Here is a 20,330-nt window from a genome sequence, read left to right as displayed (position 1 = left end):
CTTCCATTATTCCCCTCCACAGTTAAAAGATGGGGAATATGAAGCAAATGAGTATGGTTGCTATGCACTAATGGAAATTGGGTGGATGGGGGGAATACACAGGGATTAATACACCCCTTATATTAAGGATGGTAGCGTTGTCGGGGGGGGGGGGAGTAAACTAAAGTATCACTCCCAAACAACATGAAGGGAACAAAGGTAGGAAGCTTAAGGGCAACGTCAAAACTCAGATGAGATACCTAAACACGCAGCCGATGAAAACACAGCGCTTGATTATAGGGGAGTTAAGACACAGGGAAAGGTAAACAGGAAGCCAGTCCATGAAAAAGGTCACTTTTTAACCCTTCCTGACAGATTTCTGCCCCCGCCTCCCATTTCAACCCATCCTTAATCCCCCCTTTGTCGGGATTTGACGCCCGCCACCCCCCCCCCTTTTTGTCGTCGCTTCCTATGGCTGTGATAATTAGGTCGCAGAAACTTACAACTGGCCGGGGGAGGCGGATGGACGGGAGGGAGGGGAAAGGTGAGGACGGAGGGGCTGGGAAAAGGCATGGCAGCGTCAGCAAGGCGGGCGGTCGTCGTCGCCCCACACTCGGAAAGGCATAGCCTACTTATGGGGCGGGCGCTAAAGGCTGGAGAGCCACGGGAACGCCTGGGAAGTACGAGGCGTCGCTTGGGGGCAACGAGACCCTGAGAGAAAGAGAGAGGGCTGGATGTTGCTTTTAAATAAAGAGAGATTTCGGAAAGCGCCAGGCAAGCAACAGGCGAGACGCAACAGGGAGGAGAGAGAGAGAGAGACGCACCTTCTCAGCGCACATTTCCCCCCCCCGGCCCCCCTCCAACCCGGACATTATTTTCCCGCCTTTCCCCTCCAAAAAACGGTCGACAGCCTCCGCGAGACCCAGACGCCCAAAGCCACCTACCAGCCTCCCTCTTCTTCTTCTCCTGCGCTTTTTCCCGACCGGCGCGTCGCCTCCGAAGGGAAGGACTCCCGGCTAAGCGACGAGGGGCGGAGGCAAATGGCCGCTGAGTAAGGCCAAGGAGCCGCCTCTTTCCTCCTCCTCCTCCTCCTCCACCTCGCCCTGTGTTTCTTTTTTCCCTCCCCTCCCTTGCTCGGGCCTCCTCCTCTCCCAGCTCCCGCCGCGAGAGAGGGAGAGAGAAGGGAAAGGCAGCAACGAAACAAACAGGTCAACAACCACCTCTCGTTTCCTGAAAGCACGAGGCAGCCTGGCTGCATCACACGAACCCGCCCCCCGGTCACATTTTTAAAAATCCAAATGCATTTGTTTGTTTAAGACACTCTGCCGGCTCCGAACAGGTCTCGATATTTTACCCATAGGGGGAAAGCACCTCCCTTGCTTATATTGGAGATGCAGCCCTACTGTTACCAGGTATAGGGGGGCTAAACCCGTGTTCTGTGAACCGCCCTGAGACCTCTGGATATAGGGCGGTATATAAATTCAATCAATCAATTAATTGGGGAGGCGAGTTGAAAAAGTCCGGGGTTAAATATTCCCTTGCAAGACCCGATCGCTATTATATTCTACTTTAAATCAGCAGGAAGAAGCAACACTGTCCGAGTCAGCTCTCGCAGCCGACGATTTATATTAAAATGCTAAGCAGTGCGCCCAGGATAACACGAACAAGTGGGAAACGCGGCCCAACGCGGTGCATCTCGAATACATCGTGCAAAAAACGCAGGTAAAGACGCATATATTGCATGCATGGAAGACTGCCTTCCCTGGCGGATAATCCGTGGCGGTGCATCCTGGTGGTAGGTAGGCAGGGCCATCCCTCCTCTTCCCGCCCCTCGTCCAGCAGCCGCTGCGGGTGAAGAACTGGGAGGAGGGGGGACAGATCCCTTTTGCCAGAAGCCTGACCTCATAGCTGGCAGAGGGCTCCTTCCATTTGCTTAAGGCCCATCCCGTGCCCCCCTTCGCCTCCCTAGGGTCCCTAAATCACATAGAATTAGGTTGAGGAAGCAACAGTCTCTTAGCCCAGAAATTCCTTGCCCCAGCATATGTGATCAAAAAATATTTACAGCACAATCCTATGCCTATTTACTTAGAAGTAAACGTGCGGTTCAAGGGGGCTTACTCTCCCACAGGTAGATGTGCATAGGATTACCACATTCACACCCACCCAGCTATATATGATACCATAACGACAATGTTAAGGGGCAATGAACCCATATTAAGCAAAATTTATTAGGAGCACTTCCAAACATTCTCTGTTTTGCTGCTACGATTCATTTGTATACAGTGGTACCTCAGGTTAAGAACTTAATTCGTTCTGGAGGTCTGTACTTAACCTGAAACTGTTCTTAACCTGAAGCACCACTTTAGCTAATGGGGCCTCCTGCTGCTGCTGCCACGCCGCCGGTGCATGATTTCTGTTCTCATCCTGAAGCAAAATTCTTAACCTGAAGCACTATTTCTGGGTTAGCGGAGTCTGTAACCTGAAGCGTATGTAACCTGAAGCGTATGTAACCCGAGGTACCACTGTACTGGCAAATTCAGGTTGTCCATGGAGGGTCACTTTGGTGCTATTGTGCAACAAACCCACTTCCACAAAAACCCAGGCTTCTGTGATGAATGACAGGAAAGTCCGCAGGACAATTGCTTGACATGGCACTGTATAACAGCCCGGCACCTGATAAAACACGTGTCTTACAAGCTCCCTGCAAACAAATTAGGATGTTCAACAAACAAGTTCTTTGGAAGCAACCTAGAAAAGTAGGGGCATACTCACTATTTCAGCTGGAGAACCCCCAGGCTCTCCATCCCTGATCACTCAGAGATTTAGGATTGGCCCCACCTCACTTTTTTGAATGTACATTCATTGGTAAAAGTGGGTTCGCTGCCATATATGGTGTAGAAGACCCTCACGCATGCCAAATACATGCACCAGTTCCATACACCTACTACCCAAATCCAAAGGCAATTTTCAGCAAATAGTAATGTTGCTTCTTGTGTTAGCAGATACCAGCCAAAAAGGTGTGTTCAGCCTAACATTCAATTAAACCATTTGAAGGTAAGCAAGGCAGCACAGTGTGCCTTATGCTGTAGGGAAAGTCGTATGCATGTCAGCATTTCTGGAACTTTCCTTTTTCTCAGTGATACAGAGCCTGAAGTCCAAACTAATCACCTGTGCCCTTTACCTGAGACTTAAAGGGCAGGTATAATTAAATTTCTCTCATTAATACATGTGGAGGTCTTTTGGGCTGCCCAAGAGGCATGGCAAAATCTTTTACATCTCTGAACAGACACCTGCCTACCTTGGCTGTGCACCAGCCTTCCCCTGCAGTGTTAGGATTGCAGTGGGAATAAAGTAGTGACATGATAGAAGTTTATAAAATTATGCACGCCATGGATAAATTGGATAAAGAGAAGTTTTTCTCCTCTCCCTAACACTAGAACTAGTGGACATCTGAATGGAGCTGAATTAGTTGCATAGTTTAAAATATGGAACTTGCTCCCATACGAGGCAGTCATAGCTACCAACTTGGCCTTAAAACTGGATTAGACAGATTTGTGGAAAACAACACTATCAGTAGCAAGTAGGTGACCGTGTTCTGCTTCCATTGTCAGAGGCATAGTACCTGTGAATACCAATTGCTGGAAATCACAGTAATAATAATAATAATAATAATTTATTATTTATACCCCGCCCATCTGGCTGAGTTTCCCCAGCCACTCTGGGCGGCTCCCAATCAGTGTTAAAAACAGTACAGCATTACATATTAAAAACTTCCCTGAACAGGGCTGCCTTAAGATGTCTTCTGAATGTCAGGTAATTCTTTATCTCTTTGACATCTGATGGGAGGGCGTTCCACAGGGCGGGTGCCACTACCGAGAAGGCCCTCTGTCTGGTTCCCTGTAGCCTCACTTCTCGCAATGAGGGAACCGCCAGAAGGCCCTCGGCGCTGGATCTCAGTGTCCGGGCTGAACGATGGGGGTGGAGATGCTCCTTCAGGTATACAGGACCGAGGCCGTTTAGGGCTTTAAAGGTCAGCACCAACACTTTGAATCGTGCTCGGAAACGTACTGGGAGCCAGTGCAGATCTCTCAGAACCGGTGTTATGTGGTCCCGGCGGCCACTCCCAGTCACCAGTCTAGCTGCCGCATTCTGGATTAATTGCAGTTTCCGGGTCACCTTCAAAGGTAGCCCCACGTAGAGCGCGTTGCAGTAGTCCAAGCGTGAGATAACCAGAGCATGCACCACTCTGGCGAGACAGTCCGCGGGGAGGTAGGGTCTTAGCCTGCGTACCAGGTGGAGCTGGTAGACAGCTGCCCTGGACACAGAGTTAACCTGCGCCTCCATGGACAGCTGTGAGTCCAAAATGACTCCCAGGCTGCGCACCTGGTCCTTCAGGGGCACAGTTACCCCATTCAGGACCAGGGAATCCTCCACACCTGCCCGCCTCCTGTCCCCCAAAAACAGTACTTGTGTCTTGTCAGGATTCAACCTCAATCTGTTAGCCGCCATCCAACCTCCAACCGCCTCCAGGCACTCACACAGGACCTTCACCGCCTTCACTGGTTCTGATTTAAAGGAGAGGTAGAGCTGGGTGTCATCTGCATACTGATGAACACCCAGTCCAAACCCCCTGATGATCTCTCCCAGCGGCTTCATATAGATGTTAAAAAGCATGGGGGAGAGGACGGAACCCTGAGGTACCCCACAAGTGAGGGCCCAAGGGTCTGAACACTCATCCCCCCCCCACCACTTTCTGAACACGGCCCAGGAGGAAGGAGCGAAACCACTGTATAACAGTGCCCCCAGCTCCCAACCCCTCTAGACGGTCCAGAAGGATGTTATGGTCGATGGTGTCAAAGGCCGCTGAGAGATCCAGCAGAACTAGGAAACAGCTCTCACCTTTGTCCCTAGCCCGCCGGAGATAATCAACCAGCGCGACCAAGGCAGTTTCAGTCCCATGGTGAGGCCTGAATCCCGATTGGAAGGGATCCAAATGGTCCGTTTCCTCCAGGCGTGCTTGGAGTTGTTCAGCAACCACCCGCTCAATCACCTTGCCCAAGAATGGCAGATTTGAGACTGGGCGATAGTTGGCCAAATTGGCCGGGTCTAAAGATGTTTTTTTAAGAAGCGGTTTAATGACCGCCTCTTTCAGCGGGTCTGGGAAGGCTCCCTCACAGAGGGAAGCATTCACCACCCCGCAAAGCCCATCGCCCAGCCCTTCCCGGCTCGCTTTTATCAGCCAGGATGGGCAAGGATCAAGGAGACAGGTGGTCGGTTTCACTCGTCCAAGCAGCCTGTCCACATCCTCGGAGGTAACAGATTGGAATTGATCCCATATAACAGGACCAGACAGAACTCTAGCACTCTCCCGCCCTGGCCCTGCTCCCACTGTGGAGTCTACCTCCTTCTGAATCTGAGCGATTTTATCTGCAAAAAACTTTGCAAAAGCATTGCAGGAGATCTTGGGGTCCCTACCAGGCCCCGGTGGTACAGGTGGTTCCGATAAACTGCGAACCACCTGAAAAAGTCTCCTGCTGCTGTTTTCTGCAGATGCAATGGAGGCGGCGAAGAAGGCCCTCTTCGCCGTCGCCATTGCCACTTGGTAGGCTCGACGTTGAGCTCTAACCCGTGTCCGGTCTGATTCAGAATGAGTTTTCCGCCACCGGCGCTCTAGCCGTCTCAACGATTGTTTCATCACCCTCAGCTCCGGGGAAAACCACGGGGCTGTCCGGGCTCCATGCAATCGGAGAGGGCGCTTCGGAGCCAGACAGTCAATAGCCCTGGTTAACTCCGCATTCCAGCGTGCCACCAGGGAATCAGCTGAAAGGCCATCAACTTGGGATAAAGCATCCCCTACCACTCTCTGGAAGCCAATTGGATCCATTAAGTGGTGGGGGCGGACCATCCGAATCGGTCCCACCTCCCTGCGGAGGGGAAGGATTGCGGAGAAGTCCAGTTGCACCAGGTGCACAGGTGGGCTGCTGCACTCATGTCCGGCTTGCAGGTTTTTGTGGGCATCTGGCTGGGCACTGTGAGATCAAGGTCAAATCTGCACTAGTTCTACACACTGTAAACACAATGCAAGAATATTTTTAAAGTATTTGATCAACATGTAACTAAGGTGAAAGTGTCAGTCTGAAGACTTGTAGGAAGAAATGAAGGGAAAAAAGATAAAATACAAGAAATAATTGAAGAACTGGATGACAAAAGAGAAATATAGGGGTAAAGATAAGGTATTAAAAGGTTGATTATACCAATTTAGCAGAATACCTGGAAGAACTGTTTGAAACAATTTCAGGACTAGATTGCACGGAACCTATTTCTACTGAGAAGGGATACAGAATGAAGATGTGGCAAAATATATATACAGTGGTACCTCTGGTTACATACGCTTCAGGTTACATACGCTTCAGGTTACAGACTCCACCAACCCAGAAATAGTACCTCGGGTTAAGAACTTTGCTTCAGGATGGGAACAGAAATTGTGCTCCGGCGGCGTGGCGGTGGCAGGAGGCCCCATTAGCTAAAGTGGTGCTTCAGGTTAAGAACAGTTTCAGGTTAAGAACAGACCTCCGGAACGAATTAAGGACTTAACCCGAGGTACCACTGTATATAAAATAGGGTAAGAGATGTGAGATTTTTTCTTGAAATATTAAGATAAAAATAATTGGCAAATTACACATGATTCACCAAGTAAGGCAATGGAGCATTGTAGTCTTCCATCCCCTGCTCAAATATTTCCCCAGTTATCCTGAAGAAGCAGAAACCTGTGATTTGTAGAAGGCAAATGGAACCAAAAGGTAGAGAAACTGATTTGTCACATTGTTTGGCCTTGTCTAGCTGATTTTTAATTATAGTAGCCAGTATGCCCTCATCATCACACATGAATAGAAACACGGCATGGGTGGAAGGGAATTTAACCCTGCTGTGGTCTTCTGATATTTCTCTATAGTTAATGCCAGTATAGTATAGTGGTTAGTATTCGAATTCCCACTCAGCCATGAAGCTCACTGGGTGATCTTGGCCAGTCACTGCCTCTCAGCCTAACCTAACTCAGAGAGTTGTTGTGGGGATTAAATGAGAGGGAGGGACGTACGCCACCTTGAGCTTGGGGATGGAAAATAAATGCAAACAAGCAAACACATTAAGAGTTTCCAAAACAGAATAAACTCATTGTTAACATAGCCTTGGCTTTTCACTATTTTCAACTTAATTCTGTCTTTATCTGTGATATGCCAAACTAGTATTACTATTCCTCATTAGGATAACTGTGCATGATCAAACAGCAAAGTGGTCAGCAGTAGCATGTTATACAGGAGACTCTTCTATCACTACTGAGGTGTGTGTGTGTGTGTGTGTGTGTGTGCGCGCGCGCACACACACACGCGCGCACACACACACACTAGCCCCAAGGTTAGATCACCTCTAGTATTAACTCTGGTAAGGGCAGCATGTTCACAATGGGATCAACAATACTTAAGTATCACTGAATTTCCATATACTATAAGTTTACAACCAAATGAAGCAGCAATTCCTTTGCTGTTTGCGTGCAAAAAAAATCTGTCCAAAGACCAAGATCAAAAAACCCACTGATAATTATCAGTACTGCAGAATACCTAGCAACTTTAAGTAATAAAAAAAATATCCAAACTTTAAATTACTAAAGCACATCTTTATTTTGCAATTAAACAATTAAGATCCACAAGTAAACTATGTTTTTTTCTTCAAGTTTGTACCTAGACAACTATTTGTCAATCAAAATTAAATATATCCACAAAATATGTATAACAGCATATATTTCACATAATGAAGTTGCTCTTAAGACTAAAAACAAGATTTGTTAAATGTTATATTTCTCTTATTTCTGGGGAGCTGCTGGTATAGTATGTAGAACATTAGTGTACTTTATTAATGGCAAGAACTCTCATTTTACCCCAATGCAGGCAAGATACATAAGGCCCTTTTAAAGCATACAGTAGCTGCAGTGATGAATGCTGAATTCTTTTCATTGTCCAGTGTTGACCAAATTCAAGTGCATGTCATTTTCAATGGAGCACATTTCCTGCTGCTTAGCATAGAGGTTCTTAGCTAAATAGTGTTTTTTTTCCTTAAAAATAAAATAAACACATAAATTCAAAAGACAAATCTATTTATATCAGATAAACTTGTGTAGTAAACAGAAGATGCACAATTATATTAGAGATGACCTACTGAGATGCTCAAAGCCAGCTCACTGGGCAGTGAAACACCCAACTGAATTGGACAATGCAAAGTCACGGGGGGGGGGATGCAAATTCATTACCCCTAGCAACAAAAATAAATTAATTTGGGCACCCAAAAGGATTGTGGATTATGATCGAGACACAGTATTAGGTTTACATTTACACATATACTATAGCACCTGTGACAGGAAAGGGGGGGTGGGGAAACTAGACAAATCACGTTTTTCTTTTTCTTTTTAGTATTTGCTAGGACGACCAGAGCCATATAAATTCATGTTAAATTTGAAGCCCAGCCCCTTCAAATTGCACCGGGAAGTTTGTGGACATACACCTATAGAGGAATACAAAGGAACTTAGTGCCAATTGTTTTAACTGCTCCAACCATATTATAGCCTTTGTGTATAAGGAATTGCAACTTTTTCCCTTTAAAAACTATTTTTGTGCATTATCTATTCTTTATAATTTACAACTTAAATACCCACCCCCACCCCCACCCCCGGTTTCCAGAGTTTTATGCAAATATTAGTAATGCTAAGCAGCTATAAATATATAAGCCAGGATTCAGAGAGCTCCCTGGATACACAGAAGTACTTCCAAGTATGCACTGATGTTCCCCCTAACCACAACTCCCTATTCTTCCTCAGAGGTTACTCCCAAAGGTCTTTAAAGTCTGGAAGCAACAAGGATGGAGCCAAGAAGCAGCACATAGAAAAACTCTCTGCCCAACCCAGGAGACCCTAGGCACAGTAAACTACTAAATTAAATGAAATCCACTGAGAAAAAAACAATCAGAACTTGTAAGCAGCTACATTGTGGGGGTTACTTTTAGTATAATTATGATGATGATTAGGGTTTTAAAACCTAAACCAGAAATATGTTTATAAACAGTTGCACTGCTATAATACCACAAAACAGGATGCTATACGAGAACTACAGAATGGTACTCAGGCCTTGATATTTAAGGTCCGTATGCTGTGTGGTAGTGTACACAGTGTTTAGCTTACTAGAATGCATTTTAAAACAGATGAAAACAGGTCAGAAGCGTAGCGCACCGATAAAACAAATTCACACGAGGAACAATCCCAATCAACTCTGCACAGGAAACAATTAAGTATCTCTCTCTCCAACCTGGTAGCAAATTTTATTTTCTCCAAAACTTCTGTCAGTAGTAAAGCATTAGATAAAGTGCTACTATTTGAAATTCAAGAAATTTAGGCAAAAAGTAAGTATTTTAAAATGTGTTAAATATCAAGTAATTCCACCAAATAATGTCCATCAAGGTCTCTTCATTTCCATAGTACTAACATTGTTTCCAAAGAGCCATTTCCAAAGCGTTAACATAGTGGTCTTCAAATCTCTCATAGGCCAAAACATTGGGTTTGAGGCAGGGTGGCTAACCTGTTCCCCTTCAGAAGTTGCTGAATTACAACACTCATCATTTCTGACAACTGGCCACACTAGCCGAGGCTGTTGGGAATTAAGAGTCCCAACATCATCTTGGAGGGCAACAGATTAGTCACCTCTAGTTTAAAGGCAATACAATTTCACCACTTGCCCTCCAATGATTGAAAGCACATACTTTCTAAACTTTCTTAAAAACACAGATTGCAACTGATGTGAAAGCCTATGGGTTGTTAAAGTTAAGCATTCAAAGTTCTGGATAGGCAAAGAAGACTTTCTCCTAATCTTTTTACTATACCATTCCGAAGACTGAGAAGCAACCATTTTAACTTTGGTTTGTATTTCTTCTAATCTGGCGGCATTGACTAAATCAAAGCGAACATATTGATTTTCCTGTACGTCACTTCCAGTATTGCCATACTTGGCTCTGCAATTTTAACAAATCAATATACTGCTTTGTTATACAATGAACTTGTTGGTTACAATTTAACATCTGTACCCAAAATTCCTTTCCTCCATTGCAAGTGGTAATAGTGCAAACTGAAAGTTAGTGTTGCATAATAATGGAAACAAAGGCTTGTGTTTGTTTCTACATGGCAGCTGGGTATTAAAATTAGGAAGAGCATGCATGCACACACATACACACAAGCTACTACAAGAGACCCAAGGGATATCTGCAGGAAATCTAGGACACATAATTTAAGATGATTCCCAGATTGTAAGTTACAAGACTTTTAATTATCAGCTTGCATCCAAAGATATGGGCTTTCCCACCATTCCTCTTCACCAAAGCCTCCAAATTATACTCCTGAGGGTCAAGGGACCTTCTAGCATGGCAAGTGATGTGGTACAGGGTCTGTAGGAGTAGGAGGAAAATCAGCAGAAATTGTGGTCAAGTGCTTGCCACTTGCACAAGAATGCCTTTGGATCCAAGCCACTGTATTCATATAAGGCATCTGTTACTTCACTTGGTTGAAGCTATTCCCCCCCCCGCACCCTAATCAGCTTCTCAGCCCAACAAGGACTGCAGTGAAGAATATCAACTGCTTACAGTTGCACTGCAAAAAGGGAAGGAGACACAATTCATTGAACCCTCTGGTCAACATACAACTTCATTTCAACACCCCAAGAGCCTTGTGGATAACATCCAGAGGCTTATTTTAATAACCAGTGCAATGAGCAATTCCCCTGCACATCCCAAGCTGCTTTCTCGGGCTGCTTCCTCCCCCTCTCTCTGCGCATGAATATTTACAATGCCATGGATTCAGTCTGTATTTTGTTACATGCTGGGACATAAAAATAGGAGAAAATATGCTGAACTTTCTCTTGCACAGCATATGCTGATCTAAGTGATCTGTGAATCTAACTGTACAGGCAAGTTTAAGGCCAGAAATTTAAAAAGTGCAGGTGGTACCAGGTGTCTCCACTGCTTTCCAACAGCCAAGTCAAAGACTGAGGAACAGCACCTGCAAGATACAGTATATGGCAAGAACTCCTAAGACTTTCAGGAGCTTGGGTAACCATTCATTGCCAACCACGCACTGCCTATTCTTAGTTACACTCTAGTAATTCTGCCCCCTATCAAGCAGACTCTTCCCCCCAAAATAATAGAGTTCTGCTCCATCAGATGGAAAAAACTGCTGAGATTCTACAATACGACATTTCCTTCTTCTGGGCCTTCATGCACAGCTGCAACTGAAGCATTTCTGCTGCTTTTCAACCTTCCACAGATGCAACAAACCTAAATCTGCACATCGCTTGTGGCAAGGTGCAAGCCATACTATACTTCCATTAAAAACCTCTCCCCAGCTCTCTGCACTTGCATTTTGTGCTTTCTGTGATAGGACAGCATTTCTAAATTGGGAGCTGTGGGATACTGCTACCCTATAAGATATTATTTTTCTAGTATGTTAATAGCCTGGATTACAATGTATTAATATGATAGGCTTTATTACATCAGTGAAGATGTCTTATATTTTAGACTTAATTTGTGGCCTTATGCTGATCTTGGTTTCAAATGATGCATGTATGATGATGTATAGGAAAACCACTAAGGGACAACCAGGAATCCTGTTCTTATGTTAACACAGGGACATTACTGCAGCACTGGAAGTGGATGTCTACTCCAATGATTTGGAGGGACTACGCTCTAAGTGGCATGATTAGCTGGCACACTTAAAGTCATGCTGCTCAGAGAATGACTGACACTGAGGGTACTTAATATTTAACTTTCTCCAAGGTATACTCTACCACACCAAAAGCCACACACCTAAAAAGGCAAAAAAGCAATTTTAAGAAGTCTCTCAAGAGTCCTAGATTTCTGCATTAGAAACCTTCAAAAGTACTTTAAATAATCATAGTTTTCAGTCCTTAAGATAAAAAACAAAAACACAAAAAACATACATCGGAAACATACATTGGCACTAAACCATTTCCCTATGGTTCTTATTTACAATTAAAACAACCTGAATTAAAACAACAACAACGACAACAACAACAACAGGAAGTGTTACATATGATTCTTTTCTCTCCCATCTTTTTTTTAGCAAATAGTAAGAAAATAATTATTCATAAAATCCAACATCCATAACACCCATCATTTTATATGTCATTATTCCTGAAACATACATTCATGTTTTGTACAGAATGAAAAAACATACAAAAAATATTTTTTTCCCTTTTCTTTTTAGCTTGATACAGATCTTCATAACCCAATGCAAAGCAATGAACAGTATTAACTTTTAGGCCATATAAAAATACTTGTAAAAGGCTATTTATACCACTATGGGAAGATGCATGTTGTGAAGATCCACTTTTATGGCATGTTAATGATTTAATTTGTTATCCTTTCTTTACTATGTGTGCATTTGAGGGAAATTCCTGTGGCTTGTTTATCTGCTGCTTACCCTACCAAACTAATCTCTTTCCATATTTCTTCATTGCCACTAACCAGCAAGCTCTAAATCAGCTTATATCAGGGGAGATGGAGGCCTGAAGGCAGCTAATGTTTCTGCCTATATGTCAGATCAACATCCTAAGTACCAAAAATATATGCCAACAAAACTATACATTGTGGTATAAATGTTTCTCATGGATTCAAATTGCTTTGGCAACCTCACATAAGAAAATCAGCGTATTTAAAATATCAATGATATACAACTCTCTAGTAATTTCCCTTGTATAAGTTTATAAAATGGGCAATGCTGTTTTCATTTATATGTTGGCAACAGTAACATATGTTGGCAATAGTAACATATGTTTCACTAGAATGGATGCAGTAATTTAGTATTTACTTTAATGTGTTACAAATGCTTAAATTAGTCCTGCAAATAACCAACACTATGGCACAGAACAATTTCCAAATTAAAATCAGGAAAGCCTTCTCTAGGTATTAAACCATTTTTGAAGTAAGCGGTTCAAAACAGAATATGAATATGCAGTATATAGCATTATTTATATTCCTATTTGCCACCTGACTGGTTGGTAGAACTACTGGAGGCTTTCTATAAAAAGGATTTTACATTGCTTGCACTAACATCTAAGGATGGTTTAGAGTGCAATGCAATATTGTTAGCAGTTACTCACATTGTGCTGGGTAATCTGAAACTGTCTGAAGCATAATTTAAAAATGCATTTCAGCCTTTCATTTTGTGTTGAACAGAAACAAACTATTAAAAGCCACTGGATCCTTCAATTATCAATTGAACATTTGAATATCAATAGAACATTTGAATCCACTATCCCGCTTCAGTTTCAGAGCTGTCAAAAGTAGCAGTTTATCAAGCACTCATTCCAATTTGTGAGAGCAGACAAAAGTGTATTCCTACACCCTGGACAAATGCTCAGTTAGAGACTGAGGTGTGTGTGTGTGTGTGTGTGTGTGTGTGTGTGTCTGTTTTAAGAAACCCATTACACCTCATCCTACTGAAACTACAGTTTGGATGAAAGGAATTGACACTAGCATTCATCTCTACACTGACTCAAGAAGTTATATTAAAAGGATAATAATGCAATAATTTCAAAACCAGAAATGGAGACTACTGGATTTGCTTTGAAAATAAACAAACAGGCCAGCAGATGAGGTTTTGCTTTTTTGAAAAAAATAAAGGTTCTCTTTCATTTGGTATCATGATGAAGAGCTGCTACAACTTTGCACCACCAATTTCAGGGCATTGGGTACAAACTTTATACAGCAGATTTGCAGCCCCTCCCAGTACATATAGATAATTTTTTTTTAAAGAAAAGGCAAACCTCATATTGTCATCTATAGTCTGCATATTCTGCTTTTTAAAAAAATCAGTAATTATTCAAACCTTTTTAATACAGGGCAGCGTAGGTTTTCATAAATAAACAACTGAATCCTAAATGCATATTGTGCAAGAAACTGTCTCGGATCTTCTTCTTCTTCTTTAATAAAAAGGAGACAAAAACCTTTACATGACCCTAGAATGAGTTCAGATTCTGTATCAATTAAGTGCCTCCAACTGCATACATGCTAATGACCTCAAAAAAAGAGGCACACAAATAAAAAAGCACAAAAGAACACAGAGATCCCAAAGAACATATGGAAAGCATAAATGTTTTGGGAACAAGCTGATGGCATTTTATGCACTTTCCTCCCCTTTTGTCTTGTCATAACACAGTATAGCACAAACATGACTCAAGAAAGCACAAATGTGGACTCAGGAAATGTAACTGGCAAGCAGGTCATGGGGAAAGCTTACCTTGAAGTTTTAAAACAGTTATCAGAACTATCAAAAAGGTATAGCGTACTCAATTACAAAGCTTTTTTTTCTCACTGGAAGGCTAAAAGAAAGAAATTCTAAAACTATTTACTGGCTTTACATTTGATGTTGCAAATATTTTACCAGTTGAAAGGAATGTGTCAGATTTCCCACTTCATTTCATAGCAGTAAACAATTATTACTTATTTAATAGGCTGGGGTGCTCTTGCTACCCATAGTAGCATGCAGGTACTTGTAGAAAGAGAAGGAATGGTATTTCTGTGACCCCCTATTGTATTCTAAGTACCATATTCTAAGCACCAAGGGCCATGCTTTAAAGTGTGAACCTGCTAAAGTAAATGTTACAATGATGATACTTCCCCCTTTAGGGCCAATACAAGTGCCTTGTCATTAAAGACATACACTGTAAGTCTCAAGGCACTTAAGGGGTTAAGACAAAACACATGCATTCATTCCCATTAGGTAATGTTGTCAGATGTTACAAAACACACCAATGTTGTGACATGCTGAGAAACAGAGCTACCAGGTCAAAAATAAATGCCCCTCCTATCCCACCCTAAATAAGATGCTGGTTAAACGGGCCTTTATGCAGCTACTGCCGAGTTAGACGAAAATGTAGCTTTCCACTATTAATCAGGTTAGATCCTTAGAACGGCATTGGGCAAAATGTGCTGCTTCAGTAGGCAGTGTGTCTAGTAGTAGTAATATTGCTAATGTCTCACCAAAATAAAAAACAAAACAAAACAGCAAGGATCTTAACACAGCAAAATTTAGCACTGGAAGAAATGGCTTTGTGTGTATTGTTGTTGCTTTAAAAAGACATAGGTGTCAACCAAAGAGTGAAAAGTGTTCCAAGCCTTTTTTTTTTTTTTGTAGCAGTTCAAACAAAAAGGGACTGTATGGCACTACAATGATGTCTGGAAAGTCATGGAGTTCCTTAAGTCTGGTTTGTTCGAAGCAAAGCATGAAGAAAGAGTCTTCCAACACAGAAAAATCATAGTGTTTTAGAGATTTTCAGTTTCAACATAAAGTGCAATAGTGCTGAAGTTTTTTCCATGTCCTTTTCATTTCTTCATTGTTTTCAGACACCATTTCTTGCAAGTAATGTTATGGCACACCAGTGTCTTGTATGGATTCTTCTGAAAGGTATCTTTTGTTTTCTATTAATGCAGCGAAGTCGTTAAAGGTCTAACAAGTTCTTCTTCATACACTTTCAAAATAGCCTCACAAACGAATCTGTATTGACTCTAGAAAGAACAGTGCAATAATTTATAAGTCACAGAAAAACAAACTGGAGAAACCAACAATGAACTATCAGCATAAACTTAAAAGACTTGAAGAATTTTGTGCTGAAAATACTACAGGATGGATCCAGTGACCAGCATGCTGCAGGAGAGGCTTCGGGGGGTAGGATGGGGGGGCGGGATTAGTTTTCCTCTGTGCTTTGCTCCGACTCCAACCCTGTGGAACCTGATGGTAAGGCATCCATCAGCAAACAATAGTTAAAAATCTCCCTTATTCTCCTCTCAACCCTCCTAAATCTGCTCTGGAAAACCTTAGGGGGGCTATGGGGCTAAATTAAAAACTGTTTCTCTCTCCATTTTGCTGATGGAAGTCTTCAGTACTTGAGTGACACTGTTTGATACAACAGTTTAAAAGTTTTCATATACAAATATATAAACTTACATTTCAAGGGCTGAAAATTAAAAACAAAAAACAAAAAATGAATGTGAAAGTTATATTTAAGTAGCAGCCTTGAGATTTTCTCCCATTGACATATTCTTTAAATATTGTTCAAGTTGCTCACTCTGATCATTAGAATACATATGAATTCTAGGTTCTATAACATCCTATATTCTATAATATCCATAGGCTACATTTTCAGGTTTTTATTAGCATATAATCAGTCTTTAGTGCACCTAGAGGAACAAAGGTCTAAAAAGAAATTTGTGTTCGCACAAGACAATAGCTACGTAATTTCTAATATATAGGGTGAATCTAAATTCACATTTAAAACATGAAACCTAGGACAATGCCACCTTGTGGATAACATGTGGAAGTATGAACATTTACAGGGGAAACGGAAAGATTCAGATTTCAGTTTTAGGATGGTGATAACAAAACACTAAATCACTTTTCCTATGTGTGTTTTAATTTCCTTCTTGAACGTAAAAGCAAACCTTCACTTCATTTCATGATCTCTAAATAAACTCGCGTATGGTTAACTGCTTGTTCTGCATCAAATATGTGCACCTTGATCCAGAAAAAGATATATGTAAGCAGAAACATTCTTGCAAGTACATTTTTCCTACTCCATGCATGGAAGTGTGCTATGAAGAGGGGAGGAAACATCTGGAGTCCACAGATGGTGTTCCTGTACTGTGTGCACAGAAGATGAATAGCATCAGCTCTGACCTTGCTAATCATTTCCTTTGTTGTTTGACAGAAGGAGGGGAAAGCAGGTGTTGGACACCAGACACAACGGCTGGGGTCAGGCTAGCATAAGCCAATACAAGTGAATGTTTTAGCTCCATGCATAGCCCCTTTGCTCCTCTTAGAACGCAAATGAACGAGCAATCAACAAAGTCTTACATTAACTATAATTTCTCATTTTGGAGAAAATGGGGAAAAAACCCATGGTATATAGGCTTCAGAAAATGCCAGGATATTAGGCCAACTTCAGACTATGGCTTTAACCACGGCTTCCCAGCATGCATGACATCAGAAACTATAATTAATGGAAGAGTTCCTGGTTTGTTTGCTCCCTCATACAAGGGGGCTATATGTATGGCTAAAAGTTTTGTATCTTTTTCTCTCATAACTGTCTACCACTACCAGCAACAAACAACATCTGTTTGACAAAGCAGATGCTGCAAGTTACATACAAATCAATACTTATTTAAAAATGTAAATTGGTTCTCTCTTTAAAATTCAGTTAAGTGTCACCTATTTAAAAGTCATTGTTAGGCATCTGTGATACCGGAAGCAGTTTGTTCTAATGTATCAATAACTTACAGGAGTTTGGATCATCATGGCCCTTTGATCTCTCATAGTTCTCACAATATCCAAGGGAAAAACAGGCTGATTGCACTCAATGAGACACATAGCTGTTTCCATAGTGATAAGAACTCCTGTTCGTCCAATCCCAGCACTGTAAAATAAAAAGGACTGCTTCTTATCACATTTAATATTTTAAAGCACTTAGGAGACATATATAATTAAGTGGCCTAAGTCAAACTTTTCTGAGTTAGCTGACATATACAGCAGCAGCATTTTCCACTGAAGGAACACATTTTTTCCATAACAAAGATAGTAGATTTAATGAGAAATAATATATATGTACTTATAACTGTTGTTCTTTGGGAAGCAGCCACATCACACAAATAGGCAAACAGCTAGGTTTGAACTTGTTAGGAAACGCTTCAAAGGCAGTGCTTTAGAGTGGAGGTATGCTAACTTCAGACTTATGTAGTTTATTTGGGTGTTATGCTACTAGAACCCATGTGATCCATCAACATGCTTAGAATGTACAGAGTAACAGTATATATTCAAGATCTCTTAATATTCAAGGAATAGCCAGGAGCTGCTCTTTCTGGCTCCATCCAACTTGGTTTGAGTAACAAGGTCTTCCTGAGCTCTGGCGCGCTCCTGCATCCATAATTATCCTTTGGTGATTAGTTTGTCTCTTAGAATTCTATGTAACTTTTTTCTTTTGTGGTAGCAAACACTGATGGCTGGATAAAGAGAAAAATAGGGCATAATTCCCAGGATTATCAGCCCAGATACAGTCAAACCTTGATTGCTGAATGTAATCCATTCTGGAAGACTGTTCAACTTCCGAAATGTTCAACAAACAAGGCGCGACTGCCGATTGGTTGCAAGAGCTTCTTGCACTCAAGCAGAAGCCACATCGGACGTTCGGCTTCTGAAAATCATTTGAAAACCAGAGCATTTACTTCCTTCTGGGTTTTTGGTGTTCGGGAGCCGAAACGTATGATCACGGAGGTGTTCAGGAACAGTGGTTTGACTGTACCCATTTCCACTCCAGAGCTCAGCAAGAGAATAGATCTTTTGGAATACTAGATGGAATTCAGCATTGCACTAGAATGAATGTTCTGTCTGTACAATCATTCAGCTTCCCCCTTGTGTGTGCTGTTCTGGGAGTTCACTGAATAACCCTAGAGCCAATTTCAGGGGGCATGGAGCGGGGGGAGCCCCATTGCATTCCGCTGATGGCTCATTAGGTAGATCCCACCCATGATGCTTTATGTGCCAGGTCTCAACTAGATGGCAGTCAATTATTACTGAATTATCAAATCAAAGCCCATCCACATACACATAGGAAGGGGAGCAAAAGAATATGGACCAGACAATGTGGCATCGATACATTTCAATAAATTTCATTTTTGTAATGAGGCATGACTGATAACCTCAGACCTTCTGATGACGCTGAAATCCAAAGCTGAATATGAAAACAGTTAGAACTCCAAACAAGAATTAAATAATTCTAGTCTGGTATCTATGCTTTTGACCTACAGTGTAATGGGAGAACCCACTTATACAGTCTCCAGCAGCTGATGTTTAGTTAATGAAGCTCCTGAAACTGAGCCCTAGCCTATTTACCTGTTCTGAGTGAAAACCACTTGTAGGTGACCAGAAACAGCTTAGAAGCACAGCAGCAGCATGGGACAGAACTGCTGTAGCTGCTGTACAGATGAAAAAGCTACAGAAACTGAAGAACTGGCTATTAGGCCAGAAGGAAGAATAAAGAAGCCATGGATGCTGCTGGCAACATGTATTAAACAATACAATGCGCAATTACCGGTACTACTAGTAAGGTACCCCTCTTTAAGACAGTTTAGCCATTTCTATTTTAGCCTCATAGTTCACATGCATGGTTAGTACAGCTTCCTAAATTAGTTTCCTATCCAGTTCTGGCACATAAAGACATCATAGCTTTATGAAGCATGAAAACATGTTTCCAGACAATTAGGCAAAGCTATTCTCATTCAAAACCAGAAGGTCAAAAGAACCCAGCAAGTAACTGTTTCTTTTAATCTAACAGAAACAAGAATTCAGCTCTATATTTGAAAAGGAAGGTGGCTACAAAATGAAATAAGGTTTTTGGTTGAAATCTTGAGAGGGGAGGCGCAGTGAGTTTTCCCTACAAGCTAAATACCTGCAGTGAACAACAACTGGCTCTTCTCTGCCAGCTCTTTTTTTCCTGATGAGACACACAAAATCCAGGAAGTCACTGGAATCATCAGGAACCCCATGATCAGGCCATGCTATGTACTGGATTTGAGTAAGCTGACGGTCCTCATTTTTCTAGCAAAACAAAATTTGTTCAAATGCAATAGATCATTTCAGTGTTTTCCTATAACAAGTTTAATTGTCGAAGTCAACCTATCTCGGTTTCAAGTTTCTACTTTCACGTGTCACAAAATAAATATCTAGATGCTTCATGCCATTTAAACGAAGTGCAAGATCATTAAAAAGTGTCCTGTGGATTTTCAAAAATAGACCCCATGGGCCATATGCTGTGCTGATTTGAGGTTAAAGGTAAGATAATCCTTAAAACAGGTATGGGGGAACCTGTGGTCCTTCAGATGTGGGCAGACTACAATTCCCATAATCTGGGACTGTTAGTGATCATGGCTGGGACTGAGAAGTAGACTCCGACAACACCTGGGCGATCACAGCTTCCCCACCCCCTTTTAAAGATACAAAACAGGTAAATTTACATATTTTATCGAGCCACTTTATGTAGACGTAAGTGCATACAAGATTTTGTGTTTCGCATGCATCTGGCAGAAGTCTGTTTCTCCTGAGGAAAAGCACTAGTCTACCATTTCACCTAATTTCTGCCTTGTATCTTTATTTCCATAGGGGTAGCCATATTAAGTCTGCTGAAGGAAAAACAACAAAGAGTCTCTTACGGGACCTTTAAAGTCTTAAATTTATTACAGCATGAACTAGAGTC

The 20,330-nt window shown here is 42.0% G+C and overlaps 2 protein-coding genes and 1 long non-coding RNA gene across 5 annotated transcripts in view; 1 reads left to right on the top strand and 2 right to left on the bottom strand.

Annotated features, from left to right (window-relative positions):
• Positions 1–1,048, bottom strand: part of EPB41L5 (erythrocyte membrane protein band 4.1 like 5) — a 56,287-nt gene extending 55,239 nt beyond the window's left edge. Inside the window, exon 1 of the mRNA XM_079968805.1 lies at positions 924–1,048. The gene's annotated coding sequence lies outside the window, so the exon portion shown is untranslated. The remainder of the gene's footprint in view (positions 1–923) is intronic.
• Positions 946–19,518, top strand: LOC307212477. The gene is made up of 3 exons (XR_013837005.1): positions 946–1,030; positions 1,558–1,701; positions 19,413–19,518. It is a non-coding gene; the product is annotated as an uncharacterized lncRNA (long non-coding RNA).
• PTPN4 (protein tyrosine phosphatase non-receptor type 4) overlaps positions 7,637–20,330 on the bottom strand; it is an 86,077-nt gene continuing 73,383 nt past the window's right edge. For 2 of the 3 annotated variants that reach the window (XM_079968752.1, XM_079968750.1), the window contains 3 exons: positions 19,527–19,675; positions 17,363–17,498; positions 7,637–15,594 (listed from right to left, as the gene is read on the bottom strand). In XM_079968752.1, the coding sequence (XP_079824878.1) occupies positions 15,511–15,594; positions 17,363–17,498; positions 19,527–19,675 (369 nt within the window). In that variant the 3' untranslated portion in view covers positions 7,637–15,510. Of the gene's footprint in view, positions 15,595–17,362; positions 17,516–19,526; positions 19,676–20,330 lie in introns of all 3 variants that reach the window. The other variant, XM_079968751.1, reaches the window with a different exon arrangement.

The sequence above is a fragment of the Podarcis cretensis genome (genome assembly GCF_951804945.1).
Source record: "Podarcis cretensis genome assembly, chromosome: 1".
Taxonomy (NCBI): Eukaryota; Metazoa; Chordata; class Lepidosauria; order Squamata; family Lacertidae; genus Podarcis; species Podarcis cretensis.
The sequence above is the reverse complement of the archived record's forward strand: the minus strand, read 5'-3'. Positions and strand labels throughout refer to the sequence as shown.